The sequence below is a fragment of the Myotis yumanensis genome, unplaced genomic scaffold (assembly GCF_028538775.1).
Source record: "Myotis yumanensis isolate MYYU_CA2020_CCGP unplaced genomic scaffold, mMyoYum1.0.hap1 SCAF_16, whole genome shotgun sequence".
NCBI classification, from domain to species: domain Eukaryota; kingdom Metazoa; phylum Chordata; class Mammalia; order Chiroptera; family Vespertilionidae; genus Myotis; species Myotis yumanensis.
In genome coordinates this window covers 20919438-20942077 of record NW_027223767.1, presented here as the reverse complement: position 1 = coordinate 20942077, position 22640 = coordinate 20919438, and the positions used below count along the sequence as shown (strand labels likewise).

At 45.1% G+C, this 22640-nt stretch overlaps 2 protein-coding genes across 7 annotated transcripts in view; both read right to left on the bottom strand.

Moving 5' to 3' along the window:
- The window catches only part of PHF12 (PHD finger protein 12), a 41495-nt gene extending 23743 nt beyond the window's left edge, over positions 1 to 17752 (bottom strand). For 2 of the 4 annotated variants that reach the window (XM_070393181.1, XM_070393180.1), the window contains exons 1-2: positions 17179 to 17752; positions 16363 to 16544 (exon numbers count right to left, since the gene is read on the bottom strand). In XM_070393181.1, the coding sequence (XP_070249282.1) occupies positions 16363 to 16544; positions 17179 to 17244 (248 nt within the window). In that variant the 5' untranslated portion in view covers positions 17245 to 17752. Of the gene's footprint in view, positions 1 to 16362; positions 16737 to 17178 lie in introns of those variants that run through there. The other 2 variants (XM_070393179.1, XM_070393183.1) reach the window with 2 other exon arrangements.
- Positions 17753 to 21469: 3717 nt separating this feature from the next.
- SEZ6 (seizure related 6 homolog) overlaps positions 21470 to 22640 on the bottom strand; it is a 45463-nt gene continuing 44292 nt past the window's right edge. For 2 of the 3 annotated variants that reach the window (XM_070393936.1, XM_070393937.1), the window contains one exon: positions 21470 to 22509. In XM_070393936.1, coding sequence (XP_070250037.1) covers positions 22480 to 22509 — 30 coding nt within the window. In that variant the 3' untranslated portion in view covers positions 21470 to 22479. Of the gene's footprint in view, positions 22526 to 22640 lie in introns of all 3 variants that reach the window. The other variant, XM_070393935.1, reaches the window with a different exon arrangement.

Sequence of the window (22640 nt, the reverse complement as noted above, 5' to 3'; positions counted from 1 at the left end):
AAATGCTTAAAATTCTTATTAAGAGGCTTTCAAAAGTAGCTCCTGATTGGTTTCTAAAAGATCACTTTTAGAGATACCAAGTTTAAGAACACACATTTTTCAGAATTCTAGATTATGGCCACAGGCTCTTCTTGTCTGTCCTAAAGTATGGGATGAGGACTGTGAATTTAGGGAGTATGCAGGGAAGTTAGAGGGTTATTTCCAAGATTAATGTAGAACACTTAAAACAGTAAGGCCTTGCTGGGATTTTGCTGCTTTCTTAGAGACAGAACATGCATCTTGAAATACATTTGAAAATGTGGTTATCTTGAGAAACGGTAATAAAATAATATCTAAGATGGGACTGAAAAGGAAGGAAGGTCTGTCTATGTTTCTAGAAAATGATCATCATAGGCATAGCTGGAACACAGGAATTGCCCATCATAAAGCTTTCTCATAATGATGATTCCTCTTTGCTACTAGCAATTCCTTTCAAGCAATTTAGATGGCAGTTTTTCAATTCAAAAGGAAAAGGATTTATGAAATGCCTCCAGGAAAGACAGACTGTCATTGGGGTAAAAAGCTCAGGAACTAGTTCCAGAAAAAGGCTGTTTTACAAATAGACTAGTTCTGTTCCACATTAAATATTGTCAACAGGGAAAGGATCCCAGAGAGAAAGGAAATTCTGCCTCAGGGGACTCATGTACACATCCTGAGAAGCTCCCCACCTCATCCACCCATCTTAAAGCTCCTACCCCCATAAGAATGATGTACCCCTAAGTTTAGTGTGCAACTCTGAAATAATTACAGGTGTACCTTGGAGATATTGTGGGTTTAATTACAGACCACTGCAATAAAATGAATATCACAATAGAGAGTCATGCAAATTTTTGGTTCCCTAGTACAGATAGTAGTTATGTTTACACTATACTATAGTCTTTTTTTTTTTTAAATTTTTATTTATTGACTCTAGAGAAAGGCGGGGGGGGGGGGGGGGGTGAGAGAAACATTGATTTTGTTGTTCCACTTATCTATGCATTCATTGGTTGATTCTTGTATAAACCCTGACCAGGGATCGAACCCACAACATTGGCATATTAGGATGACATTTTAACCAACTGAGCTCCCCGGCCAGGGCTATTAAGTGTGCAACAGCATTGTCTAGAAAAACAAAAACAAAAAACAAACCCCAAAATACTTTGCTTGTCAAGAAAAACAAGGCTCTGTCCCAGCTCCCTCTCATCCTGACATATCAATGAAGACAGGGTGCCAAGGGTCATTCTCTACTAAAGGAAATAGTTAAAAACTAAAAGTCAGGTAGTGCTGAAATTATTCTATCCGAGTTTCTGCAAGCAGTGAAAACCATGAAAATACTATAATGAGCCAGTGCTGCTGTTAAAGACAGTACTTCCTAATCACTAAAGTTAGAAATAGCACAGTGATATTACATCTAGACAGTGTATCACAGTTCACAAAGTGTTTTCACAGATGCTCTTATTTGATTTTCACCACCATACTGTGAGAATTAATTATTATTCTCATCGCACAGGTGAGGAAACTGATTTATCTAAAGCCATGTAGCTGCCCTAACCGGTTTGGCTCAGTGGATACAGCGTTGGCCTGCGGACTGAAGGGTCCCGGGTTCGATTCCAATCAAGGGCATGTACCTTGGTTGCGGGCACATCCCCAGTAGGCAGCTGATCGATGTTTCTAACTCTCTATCCCTCTCCCTTCCTCTCTGCAAAAAATCAATTAAAAAATGTATTTAAAGCCATGTAGCCAATAAGCAGCAGAATTAGAACCCAAACCCTAACTGGTTTGGCTCAGTGGATAGAGTGTTGGCCTGTGGACTGAAGGGTCCCAGGTTCGATTCCAGTCAAGGGCATGTACCTTGGTTGTAGGCACATCCCCAGTAGGGGGTGTGCAGGAGGCAGCTGATCGATCTTTCTTCTCTCATTAATGTTTCTAACTCTCTATTCCTCTCCCCTCCTCTCTGTAAAAAATCAATAAAATATTAAAAAAAATAGAACCCAAGTCAGTTTTCTAGTTCTTTCACATCTTGAATTCAAACTGTTTTTAAAGACTGTTCAGTAGTTCTCTTATTTCTAAGGAACACATTGGAATATCTACCAGGGTATCTTCCTCAACTTCAAGGTCAAGCATTTCCTTCTTCACCAGTCAGTATTTATTGAGTTCCCACTGCTTACTAACCAATGCCACAATGGAGGTGCCACATTGAAGAAAGAATATAAAGCAAACAAAGTTATGATCTGCCCCATCAAGAAACATAGCCTTTGAGGAGAGAGGATCAAGGTCATTTGTCCATTCAAGCATTTATTGGACATTTATTTCATGCTAGGCAATATGCTAAGTGGTGAGATTTCAGACATGATCCTTGCTCTCAGGGATCAGAGGCTAGAGACAACATGAAAAGGACAGCTGACAATGCGACCACATACAATCAACTACAAAGTGATTCTTGCTGTACAGACTTATATAAGACTCAATTGCTCATGGATGCCAAGCTCAGCAAAGAGCCCCAGATGTTTGGTCACTAGGTACCTGAAGGTGACAGTGGCCTTTTCTCTACTCTCTTTCCACAATTCAGAGCTACTCAGCAAATGATAGTTCAGCCAGTGATCCTTTAAAGATGGCAAAATTAAGGATCTCAAGGTATTCAGAAAGAAACTATAGTTTTAGAAGCAGGTATATTCTGAATTTTGAAAAGCTACTTGATAAAAAGAAGGTTCTGGGAGTGGGAGCATTTTTCTGAGAATCGATGTTTAAGTCTATCTAGTGCATAATAGTATTTGAGCCTTTAGATTTCTTCTAAGGACTGTCCAAGTCCTGAGAAGGAAGGTGAGTCCTGGAATAGTTGTCTGTGGTATATGAGCAGGCTTGTCTTGGGAAACTGGTAGCTCTTTAGCCAACAGGCCAAGGACCTCTATGTTCTGGCTTCAAAAGAATATGGCCTATACAGTACTTCGAGATAGGTACTCTTCTCCACCCCGTGAGGATGGAGCTTGCCTGCAGAATACCTTCCCCTCTTCACTGCTTGTGGATGTTTCCTTCCAGATCACTTGTTGAAAAGCGCTGGACTGCAAGTCCTGGCTAGAAAGTGCCTGTTCACTGCTTTCCAACTCCCTATTTATTTTAACCACTACTCAATCTTAAAAGACATTCTGTTAGCTATAAAATAATTCATAACAATAGAACTCTAAATCTTCAGAGATTATACAATTAAAGTATATGTGTCTCAGAGTTTGGTGTAGTTCTCTATAAGGCCTAAGAGGCCTATAAACTATTAACAGTAATATCTGTACACCAACCAACTAGAAAGCTGGTCAAGGACATTAATTTTTCAAAAGTAAAACTTTTAAAGCCAACCTCTGCAGTAGGACTCTAGCATCTAGACTCCCAAAAACAAATCCATTGTTGATAAGGGTGTTTACATAGGTCTATTTCAGAGTTATCGAAGAGAAACCCACAAATACACACCTCTCAGTTAACTGTAAAGCCTGCACTGACAGACCCCTCCATGTCAAATATTCAAAGCCTACAGCCAGATGACTCCAACTACAGCTAAAGGACAGACCCAATTTTAATTCAGAATGCCTCTTTCATTCCCTAATGAGGCCCCAGCTCACTACTGCAGGTGGAAGATATTGGTAGTTGTCATGGTTCTTGGCTCTCTAATTAAGAGGATCTATTTCAAGTCATACCCTAGTATGGCTGATCTGAGTCTAACCTCACTCATCTCCCTTGCTTATTATTGCACGTGAACCTGCACGACATTAACATTTACTTCAGATTTAGTCCCCACCAGTGGGACCTGTTGCTCTGCGTTAATTATCCATCCAGCGCAAGCAGTTTTTCAATATGGAACTGGAAGGGAGCAGGGGGAAGGGAACAAAAGAACAAAGGGGGGAAGGGAGAGGTGGAGGAAGAAAGGGAGATAGGGAAGCAGAAAGACTGCCTTTTATTTCAAAGACCTATTTTTTACATTACAACACACAGATAAAAATGGTGTTGCGTTCTAGACTTGTTTTTTAAAAATATATTAGGTTACTGTCCATCCAGCTAAGTGACATTGACATTTTAAAACTTGAGCCAAAGGCAGCCAGAAAGACAATATCATTTAACCAAATTAAAAGCTTTAGTGTATGTCTTAAGACAAAAGAAAGCAAGTGGATGAAATATATTTAAGAAAAAACACACTCCCATTTTCTCTTCCCAGGCTGACAAAATATTCTGTTTAAAACAAACACTTAATAGGAACACTATGTAGACAACCCATCTACACAATATACTAACAGCCTTCCATTTGGGTTGTCTTCTAAAAGAGGTCAGTTGCATGAACTGGTAGAGTCCCTCCTGTCAGAATCCATTGATTCTCCAAGCAACAGAAGCTCTCTAGCCACATATGGCAGTGTGAGTTGAAATAAAATATCAGTTAAACTAAGAAAGATCTCATTGGCCCTCTACCATCATCTGTATACCACCTCCTTTTTAATTTTATTTTTTTTAAATATATTTTATTGATTTTTTACAGAGAGGAAGGGAGAGGGACAGAGAATTAGAAACAGAAACATCAGTGAGAGAGAAACATTGATCAGCTGCCTCCTGCACACCCCCTACTGGGGATGTGCCCACAACCAAGGTACATGCCCTTGACCGGAATTGAACCCGGGACCCTTCAGTCCGCAGGCTGACGCTCTATCCACTAAGCCAAACCGGTTAGGGCCCACCTCCCTTTTTAAATTTTTTTTTTTTTTATTTCAGAGAGGAAGGGAGAAGGAGAGAAAGATAGAATCATCAATGATGAGAATCATTGATTGACTGCCTCCTGCACGCTCCCCACTGGGGATCAAGCCCACAATCTAGGCATATGCGCTTGCCCGGAATCGAACCCAGGACCCTTCAGTCCGCAGGCCAACACTCTATCCACTGAGCCAAACTGGCTAGGGTACCACCTCCCTTTCTTGATGGTGGTGGGGTATTCAGCAAGCAAACAATAGCACTAAACAGTTTTGATTTTTAATTTCATAGTTCATGGATCCCATTCATCCATCTGAGGTCCACTACCAGATAAAAATCCTACAATTATATTTAGTGGCATTGTGTAATACCAACTGCAAAAGACAATACCATACATGTTCAGAACAGGACTACTCCCTCTAACTGGCCCTGCTATCCTCTGCTAGCTCCGGAAATGTGTTGGTACCAGCCAAAATGAGAGTAAAAGTGACTATTAGCAGGACCACAATCAGGTTTCAGCCTCCCAGAAGCCATCTTTTTTCAGTTTATTCTAAATTTTTTACTTTTTAAAAATTGATTGCAGAAAAAAAAATTGATTGCAGAGAGGAAGGGAGAGGGGGAGAGAGAGAAATATTAGTGATGAGAATCATTGATTGGCTGCCTCCTGTATGCCCCCCACTGGGGACTAGCCCACAGACCGGGCATGTGCCCTGACCGGGAATCGAATCATGACCTCCTGGTTCATAGGCCAATGCTCAACCATTGAGCAACACTGGCTGGGCTCCCAGCAGACATCTTGATCTATAAAGGGACCTATGAGCACAGAAAACAAGCCTTTTACAAACTGAAACCAGCTACTGTCCTGGAAAAGCTTAGAGGCCCTGGGTGAAGTTTAACTTAAAAATACATTTTAAAATGTAAATTGAAAGCTGTATTAATATACTCAAATTTAATGGTTTAGGTTTTGCGGGAACAAAATTTAATGAAATTTAAATGGCAGCAGAAATAGTAAGCTTCCTCTGGACACTTGTGTGGTCACCAGCTTTTATCTTCAAATATGGTATACCTTTCAAAGGCAGGAAAGATGGTCACATTGAAGGATACTGGAGAGATGAAAGCACAGAGAAAGTTCATGGGGGTGGGGGGGTTGTCCCTGAACCTTAATACCTTACACTCCTTCATCCCAGCTACTGACTAACTCAAATACAGCTAACACCACAAAGTAAAAAATACAAGGACTGCTGGTTTTCATGCAAAGCCTCAGTAGCAATGTTAACAAAAAGACCAATGAAGTGCCAGGTCATTACAAATACCCCATTGAGAAACTTAGCTAGTTGCGTCATTTCCACAGGCTACAATCCTTTCAAACTAGCTGACTGTGCTCCCAAATTTTATCGCCTTCTAAGTAAAGCTGGCCTGTGACATCCTCCCAGTGAAGGACACCTGGAGAAGAGGGTTACAAGTTAGTGCAGGGAAAGGAGGAGGGAGGGAGGGTAGAGCATCAACAGTTATACCAGGTGTTTGCTTCTGTTAACTTCTCTATAAGCTGAGCCCAGGTGCTTACAGGGCCTGATCTATTATTACTAGTTTGGCTATTCTCGCAATCCTGGCTTCTCTAGAATGGAAAATGGGCTTGCTACAAACATTTTTTAAATGGGCTCCATTCATCCACCTCATGATAGCTGTAGGAGCCCACCTGTTCTGGAAGAGTCAATATTCTGGCCTCAACAGTCACTGTGTAACACTCCTAGGGAACATTCCATTGGAAAGAGGAACCAACAAAACTGAGTACTGTTCTGTGGCCAAATTTTAGTGGACTATCAAGAACAAAGTAATACTCAGGCCACACTATTCTTACAGACATAGCTCAGGGAATCTGGACCAATTTACATCTTATATATAGATATAGAACCTAAAATTCTATAAAGACTGGGAAAACTAAGAAAATATTAACATTGTCTTTATTTGAAATCCTACTAAAAACAGGGTGGGACAAAAGTAGGTTTACAGTTGTGAATATGCGAAAGTTTATTCTTGTGTTATTATTTATTTATTAATTATTGTATTATTTTTCATACAAACTGTAAGCCATGTTTTGTTCCACTTTGTATACAGAGAACAGGTTTCTACTTAAGACCCAGCTACTTTTCCCTAATGAGAATTTCTGCTTCATTTACTGATAGGGTCTTCTATTAAAAAAAAAAAAAAAAAAAAAAAAAAAAAAAAAAAAAAAAAAAGGAAGGAGGGAAAATGCTATTATTTGGGCCAAAACAGCATAGAGGTTATTCCTTCCTTCTTTGACCACTATTTTCTCCCCTCCCCCCCATTTTACTCATAAACCTCAACGCTTCCCCCGCCCTACATGACTGAAGTAATCTCCTGGGCATGCTGTCAAACTGTGCCTTCGTGGTTTGATGCCACAGCTAAGTGCTGACTTGGGCTGCTGAAGCCTTCCAGTTATACCCACAGTGACCTATTTAGGAGTTGAATGTACTTCTCAGAGACAGAGCACCATGATTTTCCCCTTTGGCCCAGTTTTCTTCCTAGATGGTCCCTAATCAAAGAACGATCATCCTAAAGACCTGAATGTGTGCACAAAAATGTTAAGATATGATAAAAGCTTGTATGCAATAAGCACACAAGCCTTTGACATGAGCTCTTTCCCATAACTTAAATTGCAGACACTTTACTTACTATTCAGCTTATATCCACAACACTTACAAACTACAGCCTGCACTCAAAGATGCCTGATATTATGGAATTAGGCGTTAGAATTAAATTAGAATTGCTAAGTGTCATCTGTGCCAGGCAAAACCGTAAGGGCTACAGAGGGATAAAGTAAAACAAGAAAAAGCAAAACAATGTTTATAAGAAGGCCAAAATTAAGTGCCAGAATTCTCCCTAATTTAAAATGCTCTTTGAAAAAATGGCAAGCAAGCTCAAAGAAAGTTGAATGTAGTAAACCTATGTATAGAACTATGAAAAGTTACAGGTTTATACACATTTAATGGTGTATAATTTTCATAATGCATTTTAACCAATAATTGATGACCATCAATGGAAAAAGTACACTGTAGAGTGTTCCTCTAATGTTTCCAGAGTTTCGTTAAAACCAAGAATCAGTAGAACTTTACTGATTTAATTCCCATGTTCAGTGGACGTGGGAACTAAAAAGCTACCAGCTCGTCACAGGAGCTCATAACTGGTGGAAAGCAGAACAAGAGTAGCTCCACAATGCCCAAGTTTGTAATGTAGAGACTTATCTAAATCCACTTGAAGTCTGTACATTTCATTAGCTTCTTGCAGACATGAGAAAAATAATACTCAACATCCCTCTGAATATCACAGTTGGATAAAAGCCTGTAAATGTGCTTGTATTGTCAAAAACAGGATTCCACCCTGGAACTCAAGCTTGCTAGTAATTCTGAGCGGTTCCCCATTCCTGCCTGGTCTAGAGGTGAAGTGATGTCTCTGGTTAAATTCAAACCCTGCAGAGAGTCCTTTTTTGCTCACTCAAGCTTATTTCCAAAAGAGCCTCATGCAGAGCCTAAATCAGTGGACTGACGACTTGGTTTAGGCATGGAGTTTTCCTCTGCCCTGCAGTCACTCTCTCTGTCTTTTGTCCTCTCAAGACTGGGAAACATTTTCTGAGAGATATGCTGTACAATTTGTCAGAAAACAGGGGAAGGGCAAAGATTAAACACCAAAGCCATTAACATACAGGAAAGCAAATGTAATTAAGAGGGAAAGGAATGGTCACTCTGTGTTTGTATTTTTTTAATTGATTTCAGAGAGGAAGGTAGAGGGAGAGAGATAGAAACATTAATGATGAGAATCATTGATTGACAGTCTCCTGCATGCCCCCTACTGGGGATCGAGCCTGCAACCCGGGCATGTGCCCTTGACCAGAATCAAACCCAGGACTCTTCAGTCCTTAGGCCAACGCTCTATCCACTGAGCCAAACTGGCTAGGGCATTGTATGTATTAACAAAGGTACCATCCACTTGGAAGAACCCAGACATAATTTCTGTTCCGCAAACAGTGTTTATCTTTGCACATTCTCATTTGTAATACCATTAGGTATTATGCACCCGTGAGCAGAGGAAATGGGTCAGCCTCTGACTTTCAAGTACAGATGCTCCTTGACTTAATGATGGGGTTAAATCCCAATAAACCCATTGTTAGTTGAAGCTATTGTAAGTCGAAAATGCATTTAATAAACCTAACCCACTGACCATAACTTAGCCTAGCTGGTTTCTACTGAATGTGTACTGCTTTTGCACTATAAACAAAAATCATAAGTTAACCACTGTAAACCAGAAACTGTAGTTTAGTGAGCATTCAGTACACAACTGTAAAAGGGAAAGGAGCTCTTTGAATGAGTTGTTTTTATTACTTAGATAATTTTATCAATCTGTAAGGTGTACTTGGTATTTGCTTATTGTGAATTCACCAACAGCTCTATATAGTAAGTAGCCAAGTTCCTCTTTGCTGATGGGTAAAATCAATTTCTCCTTTTATCAGTGTCTATTGTTTCCTTCAGTGTCTTTTGCCTCCCACACAAATGTGCTAAAACGTCATCTTTATTCTTATTTGCTGAGACCTAGATTTAGAAATAACCTTAGGTTTAAAAGATAAGGATTTTGATATCCATAAGAGGTAGGCAGAAAAAGGAGTCACCTTATTCTTAACTGTTCTCGAGTCATGGGAAAAGCAATCAGCTAGTGACCTGTGCATGCTTGCTGGGCATGGTGACAAATCCGCAATACCAAAGTGCCTTTCTGAAATTTGGTCTAGGACTTGCACTGAATACAATGTCCTCCTCTTTCAGGAAACTGGCAGGGGGACAGCTGTACTCTTGTCCTATCTCTTGGGAGGATAGCATTATGCAGAGGTGCTCTTATAAGTGTCACTCATTCAACGGCAATGCAGCTGGCCATGTTGTACTCCCTGGGGACTCTAAGTAAAAGGAAAAGCACAGTGGAGGTGGGAAAACAAACCTCCCCACCCCCCCCACCCCCCTGCTCTGGTCACTTAAAACTCTGGTACCTTAAAATAATGCATTTCCAGGAGCTTGTGCTGCATTATCATAAGTCCATCATAACCCCAACCAGAATATTCTACTAGGGTGACCTGCTTAACTACACACCCAAGGAATTGTTTTATATGTGCTAGTTCAAAGATGGATTTCAACATTCTTATCTATAACCAAAAGCAAACAACATTCAGCTTCATCTATATTCTATTGCCCTGTCTCTTGTAGAAGATGTACCCATTTCTGTTAATTAGCAGGACAACTGCATTTCTAGGTAACAAAAAAATCCTCTTGGGAACATCAAAGCAGACTGTTTCTTTTTACAAGTTATATAAAACCTGCAGGCAAATATTCTCTCCCTATTTATTGCTACCTGGGCTTACATAAAGACACATATAAACAGGTGAGTTCACCAATGTACAAAAATCTTTTTGTCCTTGTTAACTGGTTCAAAAGACAGCTCATTAATTGATTTGGAGTTATTTCCACCCCAAGCTGTTACCAATCAAACTGAGGCAAATAAAATCTTCCTCCTTGCAACCGGTGTGGCTCAGTGGATAGAGTGTCAGCCTACGGACTCAAGGGTCCCAGGTTCGATTCCGGTCAAGGGCATGTACCCTGGTTTCGGGCACATCCCCAGTAGGGAGTGTGCAGGAGGCAGCTGATAGATGTTTCTCTCTCATCGATGTTTCTAACTCTCTTCTCCTTTCCTCTCTGTAAAAAATCAATAAAATATATTAAAAAAAAAAAACTTCCTCCTTAAACTAGGAGCCCCTACACACAGAAATTTTCTATTGTGGCTGGTGGGTGCTGGGTGGGCATCCTGCTTAAGGCAGGTGGTGGATTTTTTAATATTTCCTCTAGGGTAACTTCCAGCCTTAGACTTCTTTGTTGAGAAGGGTCACTCAGAAAAGTTGAAACAGCAACACACCAAAGCACATTGTAAGGTTCTCTCCACTGAGACGCACCATCTTGACTGCAGTCCACAGAAGAAACCCTTTACTCACTGTCATTACATAGGTTATACAGGCATAGACATTAACGTGTAATTAAATCTACCATCTTTCTCTAGGTAAGACTCAAAAGTTGAAAAATAAAAAGACAACCCATAAATTGTGAGAAAATACTTGCAAATCATGTATCTGACAAGGGACTTGTATCTAGAACATATAAAAAAAAAACAACCCTTAAAACTCAATAAAAAAACAACAAAAAACCCAATTAAACTTGGACAAAGGATCTGAATAGACATTTCTCCAAGAAAATATACAAATGGCCAATAAGCACATGAAAAGATGTTCAATCTCATTAGCCAGCAGGAAAATGCAAATCTAAATCTCAGTGACATAGCACTTTGTACCCACTGGATGGCTTTCATCAAGAAGACAGATAATAACAAGGGTTGGAAAAGATGTGGAGAAACTGAGACCCTCATACATTGCTGGTGGGAATGTGAAATGGTGCAACCACTTTGGAGAATAGTCTGGCAGTTCTTCAAAGGTAAAACGTTAGAGTGACTTAGCAATCCCACTCCTGAATATACACTTAAGAGAAATGAAAGCAGATGTTCACACAAAGAACTTGCACATGAATGTTCATAGCATCATTATTCATGATAGCAAAAAGTAGAAACAACCCAAATTTCCACCAACTAATGAATGAATAAATAAAATGTATTATAGCCACACGTGGCATAGTATTCAGCCATAGAAAGTACTGATAAATCCTACAAGGATGAACCTTGAAAACTCATTGAGCCCTTTTGAGTATCACTTGCAATTTCATTCAGAGCTTACCAAAACCCACTGTTTCATTTAACACAGGACTATCTGAATCCCTTTTCAGTCCAAATCAAATAATTTTTTATTTTACTTTATTTTTAAAATTTTTATTTATTGATTTGAGAGAGACTAAGAGAGAGAAGGAGAGAGACATCGATTTGTTGTTCCACTTATTTATGCACTCATTAGTTGCTTCTTGTATTTGCCTTGAAGATCAAACCTGCAATCTTGGCATATTGGGGACAATGCCAATGCTCTAACCAACTGAGCTACCTGGCCGGGGTGCAATTTTTATGATTTGGCTGTCAAAAAATTCTTTTGGAGACATACTTAAGAACTTAAAATAAATACAAATCCATCTCCATATTAAAAATAAAGGCTGTGCCTAAAACATGTCTTTACACATTTACACATGATTGAGGAGTATTACCTCTTTTCCCACTTTTAATACTTCCCATGCTTCCTTTTTCAACAAAAGCCATCTGAGTCACAAACATTTTGTGAGCAAACAACAAATAGCAAATATTATTCTTATATTTTTAAACAGTGATTATCCTTTATCCTTGGATTAAAGCACTCATGTAACAAGAATAAGTCCCTGAGCCCCATCATAGGTTTACAAAGCATACATGTGATATTGAGTTGAAGTTGATTGGCAATGGACCCTCCCTGTTTGAGTGGACCACTTAACAATACTACAAATGCAATTTAGCAAATGCAAAAGTAAATACATAAAATACACATAAAACCAAATTAGGTTTATTGTTCAATCATTTTACTACTGAGGGGGCAGAGTAAGGGGAGGCAGTCCTGATGCTGCCGCCACCTCCAATTCTTCAGTGCCAGGCTTCTAAGCACTTATGATGTCAGAAACAACAGATTCATAAGATAATGTTAACATAAATGTATTTTAATTAATCTCTTGCTTGACACTATTCTAATGAGCAGCTAAATACAACAAAATCAGAAAAACCACCTCCTTTTTTAAAAGTTCACATGGCAAATAGTTTCTGTAAGGCAGTTTTCTACTCTATGTGTGAAACCTTTCTTGTAATGACTCACTGAAAATTAAATATGCAAAACTCCAAGCTGAGCTTAGTTTTGCCTGTGCACAGAGACCTTTTTACTCTCATTCTTCGAAAACCTCATTTTGGATCTTGCTGCCAACACCAGAGAGAGGAAAGCGGCCAACAATTCCAAATATAACATGCGGAGGCAAATGCTACAGAAATCTGTCTGACGGGAAGCAACCATGCTGAGGTCTGCTGAGGTAGATGCACTTCTTAATCAGACCATTTTGGTCCCTCAGTCTGGAGCAAAATGCCATGAGAAAGCAGTAAGAGGAAACCATCCAGTTTCTAGTCAGCCTCATTATCAATGCCCTATGATACTCTATCAGTAAGAATAATTCTATCCATCTCAAACAGAAAGATGGGTCAGTGGCAACTAGAGCTCCACCAGTTATTCTAATATTTTTTAAACTGATGTTTTAGGGACCAGTCCACGGAGACCAGTATTTTCAGAAGGCTCAACTTATGGCATGACAATTACAATAAAGGTCAGGCTCACCAGGGAACACTTAAAAACATATCTCTTTCCAACTCTCCAGGGGCAGGTTTAGTAACCCCTGCTACCACTCTGAATAATTGATAACCAGTTAAACTTGGATAAAATGATTATACTATCACTTAAACAAATATGAAAACATCATTAGCTTCTCAAGTTTAATTCTTTAGTGAGTTAATGGTACTGAGTACAGGAAAATTCATTTCCTCACCCAGATCATTACAGAAAACCCAAAAATAGGACTCCCAGTCTAATTGGGAAAAGGACTGTTCTTCATATAAAGCACTGACCCTGAGACAAGACAAGACAATTAAAACAGCTTATTTGACCAGTCATTTCCTCCAGTAGTTTATCTTAGAAAAATCCCTGGTGGTTGTGACTGTCACTAAACCCAGGAAGTAAAGTTTGCCTAGAATCACTTCTGGAACATTTTACTAGATCCGGTTCACTGTGAGGCAAGCTGGCAAGGCACACTAGAGACGGAAAAAGGACTTGTCTCAGAGCCTTGAATGGAGACCCACAGTAGCACTGCAGTTAGGACCTACAGGGTTTGCAAAACTCCATCTTCACTCTTGTACATTCTGTACATGAGGAAAATTATCACCCTATGCTTATATAAGTAACCCAGTCTTAGCTAGTTAGAAAGGGAAGCAAGAGAAAATATAACCATACCTTCTAACCTCATTCCCACATGGTACAAGAAAGCAATGGGACAAGTTTAGGAGAGCACACTCAGGAATCGAAATTTTCTGAGACAATGAATTGCTTGACCTAGCCACTTTGGTTGAGATGGCTAATGAAGTACTTCACTTGTGCTGGAAAGAGCCTAGGGTAGGAGGCAGGAAAATGGGATGAGCCACACTTAAAAGAAGGCTTCCTGTTTTTGTACCACTATCTAGGATGTTTTGTGATTTATATAATAACTCAGATAAGTTAATGGTACATTCAGTACCGGCATCTTCAAAGGGGGAACTGGAGATGTGAAACAAGCCCTACCTCCTTTACTAGGATTCTCAAATCTCTGATTACCAGTTCCCATTCATGGTCTTATAAAAAGTATTCAATGAAATGCACAGTCTGGCAAGGCTGAATCTCACCAACAGCTAAAAAAAGTCCTCCCCCCTCTCCTCTCAGCTAAAGTGAAAACTGTTCATTGTACAACTTGACAAGACTTAGACTCACCTAATTAGAAGATTCAGAGGTTAGATTTTAGAGTTTAAAAGTCCAATGTCAGGCAAAACAGTACATTTTTCCAGGACTGAAGTTTCTAATAAACAATTTTAGTTTTATTAAACAAACAAGACTAAAAACAATAAAGAGCTTATCAAATTTTCACTCAATATGGTTAACACCAACTTTAAGAAGTTAGGTAAAACATTAAGCCATATTTAAAATCAAGCAATCTACAATTCAGTCCTGGTGTATGTATCAAGTAAGCACAATAAAAAAATGTAAGCAACTGGGAATAACTCGTAAGAAACGCAACTTATTCAGGTACAAACTGTTTCCATTGGCAAGAACAGAACAGGAAACTTGCCGAGATTTTTTTCTCCAGGTGAATTACAACTTATAGGATAAAAAGGATAAACCCACAGACCCTTCCTACTGGTATTAGTCATTTCATAATAAAAATTTTAAAGCTAGCAGCAAAGCTTCCTCCAGGATAATCATTTTTGTTTCTGCAACATTACAAGCCAAGATGGGGTGTCCTCTTGGACAAAAGTATTTTGGGAATGGTAACGGGAGCTTCCTACATAACTTCTGACCACAGACTCAATTTGCCCAAGATCAATCATCTGTTTAATAGGTGTTCCAAAACCTGCAATTAGTGTAAGTATACAATAGGTGCTATTCCACAAACTGAGAGATGGAATTTGAATGGAATTGTGTACAGTACTAAGGAAAACCTCATTAAAAAAATTTTTTTTAAACAGGGCTAAACAAGACAACATGAAAAAAAACGGGTGGGAACAAACCGCCCCTCTCCTTCCCCCTCTCTCTGAAGCCTGTCTCTTTCCACAACCGCCCATTCAGTCAACTGTTGCTGAAAAACAGAATGAGACCCAATCTGGGTTCCCTGAGCAAATATGGGATTTTCTGTGGAGGGCAGAGGTGATTTCTCCAGGCAGAAGCTGGAGTATAAACTCTTCTTGGCCTGATTGTTCAGGGCTGAGCTGCTGAGGAGGATCAAGCATCGGGCCATCAACCCAGGTCCCTCCCTCTCTTCTCGTGGTCTCTCCCCTCCCCTCGGGTTCAGTAAGGGGGGTGGTGGTGTAAAAAAAGCGCACAGCTTTCCATCTCTCCGCTCCTTAAAAATGTCCTTGCGGAGCCAACGCATACAATCCAGCCCCAGCAGCAAATAATCTTGCAGCGAAGGGCTCGCCGATCCGGAGCGGATAAGTGAAATCGGCGCCCAAGGGCAATTTTAATTGTCTAACAGGGCCCGATTTCCTAAGAGGCAGCAGCACGGGGCGGGGAAGGAGGCGGCAGCTCCGAGAGGCAACAGGGGGCAAGCGGCGGCAGAGAAAGGGGGACCAGAGCGGTGAGATCCCAGCCTCGGCCTCCGAGGAGCTTCCGCAGAAAGGACCCAGGGGCTAACCCCACTGTTCCCCGGGAGGCGTTTGCAAATCATATATGCAGCCAAAATGGCGCTGAGAATAAAAATATAATTTAAAGACAGGTCGCCATATTGTAAACAGAGAGACAGAGAAGAGGCGGACTCAAGAGACACCCTCCATGCTTTCTTCTACAGCCGCAAGCGCCCGGACGCCGGGTCCCGGGGTCTGGACCTGGGCAGCCCTGGCGGCCGAGGGTTCCGCGCACCCACCCGGAGGAGAGCCCGGCCCCGCACGGCCCGAGCCTGAGGGCGGCGGGCGCGCGGGCGAGCGAGCGAGCGAGCGGCACAGGGCCCAGAGCTCCTCCCCTTCCTCCCCGCCACGGCCGGCCGTGCCCGGCAGGCTCAGTCCCGGCTCCCCAGCGACTTCCAGTCCCAGATGGGGTTCTCCTCACTCCTCCCAATCCCCACCTCGGGGTCCGGACCCATCGCCGCTCCCCACCCCCCACCCCCCCAAACGGCCAGAGCCCTGCATACACCTGGGGCCGGGAGGCGCTCGCCCCAGCGGCGACAGAAAGGCATCTAGCGGCTGCATGCGCCCGTTATTTGGCAGGCAGGGGTAGGCCGGGTGAAGGAATGTGCCAACGAGGGTCCACCATGGGGCTCCCGAGGTGTCCGCAGATCTTACCAGCACTGAAGGTGGAAGGCGGCAGGGCAATGGTCACAGCACAGGAGGTCACCCCCTTCTTTGCAGCTATCGCAGCTGTCGTGGTTGGTGGCCCTGCCGCTTCTCCGGGGTTCCTTCTCAGGCTTCCGACTCCGCTTTTCGGCCTCGTCCGTCTTGGGGGGTGCCAGCAGAGCTTGGATTTGCTGCACACACATACACACGGCGTGTGTGCACACTCGGAGCTCCCGGGCTGCTCGCCGCCCCTCCGGCGCGGCTCCTCCGTCACCCACCCCTCTCCCCCCTTTTGTCCTTCTTCCTCCCATCCAGGCTGCTCCCAGAACCTCTCGGCCCCCGGAACCAGGGGAGCCCACCCTAACCGTGTTCCTGCAGCACAACAAGGAGAGCAGCTTCTTCCAAATGGGGAGAATCAGGGTAGGGGGATGGGGAGAGGGTGCGCGGTTCCCAGCTCGCCACTTCCTTGTATGGACAGTGGGGGACTCCAAGCTGGGCTCTGGAGAGGCCTGAAGCCCGGTACCCGGACGTGCTGGGGAGGGGGGTGGGGAGCACAAAGGGGCCGACAAGAAGGGGGTGGGGAAGCCCGCCGGTGCAACGAGATGGAGTGGGTTGGTGCCTCGGGAGAGCAAATCGAGGGCGGCGGGTGGGGAGGCTTCTGCAAACGTCCTCGGAGGCTGAGCTCGGCCCCCTCAGATTGCAAAGATGGGAGAGTCTGGGTGGAAAGAACCCCCCTCCTCCCCCGGCCCACTTGCGCTTTGTGGGGCGGAGGGCGGAGGTTCCCTCCCGGCGCTGGGGAAAGGGGATGAGGAGGGCTACTCTTACCTCCATCAGCCCCCCTGACGTGTCCAAGTCGTACACGATCGTCTTGGTCTCCATTTTCTCCCACATTCATCCACCTCCCGGGCTGGGCGCTTTCTGCTCGGGCCCCCCCAACCCCGGGGGGAGGGGGGAAGCGGGAGGAGGGGGCGCTCCTGACCCCGGTCCCTCTTCTTTTTTCTCAACACAGGTCCCGACTTCCTTGCCCTGGCTCCCCCCCACCCCCCGGCCCCCAGTCCCCGGGATGGCAGCGTCCTCCCTACGGGCCGTGAGGGGGGAGCGGCCCCTCAGCCCCGGCCCAGTGGCTGACTGCACGGTGGGTCCCGGCTCCGGGGGTCAGGCCTCGGCGGGGCCTAGTCCCACAAGCTAGAGCCGGCGCTGGCGACCGCTGGTCCGGCAGGGAAGGCTGGCGGGCGCTGCCATCCCGGGGTTGGGGGATCGGAGGGGGGGGGTGAGAGGTTAGGTGAGGTTGTGGTACGTGAGGTGACTGCGGGGAGGGTGATGAGGGGTGGTCCCCGGGCTCCGCCTCTCGCCGCCGCCGCCGTCTGCGTCCCGGCTGCCGCGCACTTGGCGCAAACTTACCGCGAGCGCCCGCAAAGCCACCCGCGCAGGCGCCCGGGGATCGCCGCTCGCCGCGCGCAACCGCAGTGACAGCCGGCGGCCGGGCTCCCGCGCAGCCGCAATGAGGGGGTACCCCCCAGCGCGCAGCCGCGCTGGCATTCTTCTGAAGCGCCGAAACCCTGGCTTTTTTCCCCCTGCGCCAGCGCACTGAGGTAAAAGGGCGGGACTTGAGGAATCGCGCAGGCGCCTGGGAGAGCGCGTAAGGGTCACAGCGCAGCCGTAGAAACATGAGTACGCTTCATCCATTGGGGTTTGTATATGGACCGAGAATACGCTGTTCCTGCGCAGGCGTGTTGAGGATGTTCCTCTCCCGCCTACAACACAGCCAGCTCTCACGCAGGCGTATTGTCACCTGCAGGCCCTAACAAGAATGCCTCTCCTTTCGCCATTTTGGTAACGGGATATAGACCATCATGTCCTTGGAATCCTCAGGCATGAACAGAAAGGATAAGGTGTGGTGTTGGCTGGAGCTGGTAGGCTGTTGGTGACAGCAGTACTCCTAGGGATGTTGCGCTGGACTGTTTGGTTCCAGCGTCAGGTGTGGCTGGACCAGGCGCCATATTCTTAAAGAGAAAAGAAAAGCCATTGCGATGGAAAAACGATGCTTTTGATGTCGGGTTGGATGGCTCAGTTCCCACTTCCCTCCCGTTCCCCACAGTTAATTTTAGTCTTAGCATCTCTGCCTTGCATAGTGATGACACCATGGAGAGTTTCGAATGCCTGTTAGTACCCTCTTTTGATCACTGTCCATGAGAAATGCTCAAGAGGAGAAACCAAGAGTTTATAATGTTGACAACGCCCAGCTACCTGCCTACAGTGGACTTCAACTCCCAGTTTGCAATGCGCAAGGGCTCCAAAAAGCTAACGGGAGCGCACTGCACCCTGGGAGGAAAGCTCGCGATGGCTCTGGTGGATTGTGGGAGCCGTAGTTCTGTGTGCATGCGATGCGCTGTACGGTAGAATGGACTCGGGGAAGAGTGATTTGCCTTCTAGGAAGGGCTTCTTTTGGGAGCGGCCGTTCTGTATGCTGGGGTATTTGTAGTCTGAAGGCCTCATTTCGAGTTCTGTGAAAAGGGCTTCATCTACCTCTCCGGTGCCCGCCCCTCTCCTTGGTATCTCTTTCAGAGATGGCCAGTTATCCTGCCGACTGTAGATGAAGAGGTGAAGAAGGGAGTGGCATCATTGTGTTTGACTCTAGGAGTTTAGGTGGCACTGTCACCGCTCACTGCTGAGGTATACTTACCACTCCCAGAAGCGGAAAACTGGAAAGGGCTTAAAGACCATCTGCATCAATCCCCTAATTTCCATATGCACAGAAGGGAGTAGTGATTTGCTTAGTTCAATTTATGGAAGACCTAGGAATGACACAGATTTCTTGATTCCCAGGCCAGGACACTGCCGGTGAGGAGTTGCTGCTTTTCCTTCTTTTAGGATAGTAAGGAGGATGAGTTAGATAGGTTGGTATGTCAGTGAGTGGTCTTTGGTTTCCGATGATCCTCTTGGTGCCTGGGAAGAATTATAAGGTCATGGGCCTTATCATTGCTCTCTACCAATCTCAGCAAACAAATTATAGTGGCTATGGGCCAGAGATGTGGCCCTCAGAGAGAGGAGGGCTGAGTTAGATGTATGGAGTGGCCAGACTTAATCTTTTCTGGGGCTGTATTTCATGCCCTCAGAAGTTGGAGCCTCAGGTGCTCTCTCTTACTGGATTCCTTCCTACTGCTCAGGGCTTCGCTGTGTTGCTGTGTCAGCCTGAAGGCATTATGGGGCAGATAAGTAAGTCATTGGCACAAGCCCAATAAGCAAAGTTTTACTTTGATCGACACCATCATTTGCAGTTGAGAATTGGAACAGGCTGTGAGCTAATGAGGGAAATAATACTTGGCTTTGTTGACAAGTGCCAGGAGAACTAATCACTCCACACTCCTCCTTCTCTTCCTCCTCCTCCTTTTTTGTTAATCCTCACCCGAGGATATTTTCCCATTGATTTTTAGAGAGAGTGGAAAAAAGGGAGGGAGGAGCAGGAGAGAGAGAAAAACATTGATGTGAGAGAGACACATTGATTGGTTGCTTCCTGCATGTAGGGAATCAAACCTGCAACCCATGTAGGTACCCTTGACCAGGAATCGAACCCATGCCCTTTCAGTGTGCACGCAGATGCCCTAACCAATGAGAAACACTGGCTAGGGACACACACCTTCTTTGAACTTGGAGGGGGTGAGGTCAGCCCAGCAAGGCCAGGAGTTGGTGCCACCTTGGAGAGCTCCAGCCCGGGTTATTCCAGGAGGATTGAGGGGAGAGAGCAGGTGGGATACAGACACCTTCAGAAGTGACCTCTTGTGGCTAATCTAGGCACTGCACTCTGCCTGGACAGCTACTCCATTCTTCCAGGTGGCCTGTGCTAGAGCCAAGAGGTGGTCAGCCATGAGTGGTCAAGATTTCTCTGTTGGAAGACTGTAGAAGCAGAAAGTGCTGGTTGCTGTCGTTATTTCCTTCAGAGATTTGTCTTTTGGCTTCTGAGTTCCCCTAATTCCCTGTTGCTTGTTTTTTGCTCTTATTCTGGAGGCAGCCATGCAGAGCACAGTCTAAGCATGGACATGCATGCTGTGGATCACGGCTGGGCAACCACTTTCATTTGAGGAGGTGCTTAGGGCCACAGGTAATGGGCACAGGGGCTGGAAGGGACCAAACTTGGCTAACTTAAGCAGATCCCATCCAGCCACTTCTTTCTGGGCTCTGGGGCTTTTGCTAAAGTGGGAGCCAAACCTCTAAGATGCATTGTCCCTGCTGCTGACAGCCTGGATGTTTTCTGAGGGCAAGGCAGACTTGAGCCTCATGTTTAGGGTTGTCTCTGATTCCTGTTCCAGTTTCCTAAGTCTTGCTAGCTGGGAAAGAAGAGGAAGAAGAGATGTATGTGTCAGGCTTCCTGGACCTTGTCAGCAATACAGTGACATTGAGAAGGGGTTTGGGAGTTTGCTACCCTGTAGTTCTAGACCTGGAGAAGAGGGGGAAATGAGGCTTGGAGGTGGATGAACAGTTGGGTTCCTGGGCTCTCACGCTTGGACTTCACATTTCACTGCCATCTATTGCACTGACCTTGTTGGGACAGTGAATGCTGTAGCACCTATAACTGTTATCTATATATATAAAAACCCACTGACCAAATGGCAGAACAACCAGAACAACTGGTCAACCAGTCTCTGTGATGTGCACTGACCACCAGGGGGCAGATGCTCAATGCAGGAGCTGCCCCCTGGTGGACAGTGCACTCCCGCAGCGGTAGCAGCCACTTGGCTAACCAGGATGAGCAGTGTTCCCACAGCTGGCCAATCCGCACAGGCCACACCCCCCCCACCAGTGCACGAATCCGTGCACTGGGCCTCTAGTATATATATAATTGATTTCAGAGAGGAAGAGAGAGGGAGAAACACCAACGATGAGAGCGAATTGTTGCCTCCTGCACATCCCACACAAGGGATCGAGCCCACAACCCGGGCATGTGCCCCGGCCGGGAATTGAACTGTGACCTCCAGGTTTATAGGTTGATGCGTAACCACTGAGCCACATCAGCCAGGATTATTAGTTGATGTGTCCAGCATACCTTATGGTCCTGAAGTCCACATCCCATTTATCTCCCACCTCCTTTCCCTTCAAAAAAGCACCATCCACCTGGCCATTGCTTGTGTTTTTTTTTTTTTTTTTCCAAAACACCATTTTAATAAGGAAACAACAGAAATAGAAGATTATTCTCTGGCTGGAGGCCAGACTGCATATGATACATTACATATACAAAGCGGCCTATAACCAGCTCCTGGGCCTCTCTGACCCCCTGCTCCAGGCCAAATTCCTCGACCCTTAGACTTACACGCCTCTCTCGAATATGCCTGCCCACTCCCCTTATCCCAAACAGGGGCCAGGAGGGGAGTCTGGCACATGGTTGGAGTTAGAGGAGGGATTAGTGGGAAAGGGGATGTTTTAACAGCCAGACTGGCATCAGGAGGAGGTCTTTCTCTCCTCAGCGTAGGGGAGCAGGGGGACTTCCTGCTTTGGTGTGGAGCATGAGTACCTAGGGAACCCCAGCCTTAGCTTGGGTAAGGTCTCTAAACCCCCCACGATCCCCTAGAATTGTTGCCTTCACTGGGAAGGGACAGGAGCAGGACTGTCCATTCCCGGGGCCTTAGAGAAGGACTAGAGGCTTTCTCATGGGCCAGGACCACCCAGAGGCCACTATTGAGAGCAGTTTTGGCCGCTGGTGATGGCCCTGTGAGCAGCACCCTGGCGCGCTTTCTGCCATCGTGACGTTAACCCTGCTGCACAGAGCTATCTGCCAGCGCTGGATGGTGGTCCCAGGGAGAAAGGCGCTTCCATTCTGCCTCTGAATTCCAGGCTCGAGGTGTAGGGCGTGAAGGAGGGTCAGGAGAAATGCTGGTTCTTGATGCAAATGCTCCAGCTGTGTTCTGCCCAGAGGCAGATGCCCCCCGACTTGGACCCAAGGAAGGGCCCCTAAGCAGGCAGTGGAACCAAGAAAATAGGACCTGGTGGGCATTGCAGGTGGGGAAGGGCACCACTTCTTGAGAGATTAGTGGTGTCTCTTCCCGGGTGGTATGTACAGGAGGTGGAGGGACAGCAGGAAGCTGGGAGCTCCGCTGCTGGGCTGTGATGCAGGGCTGAGCTGGCTTCCCCCACCTAGATGGATACTTCATATTCTCTCATCTCCTGCAAAGGAAAGAGACTGCTGGGAGTTGGAAACTTGCATAAAGTTTGCCAGCCCATAATCCACCTTCCCAAGGAAAAGGAAAAGAGCAAGAGGACTTGACAGGGCCCTCAGGGGTACCTGCCCAAGGGAG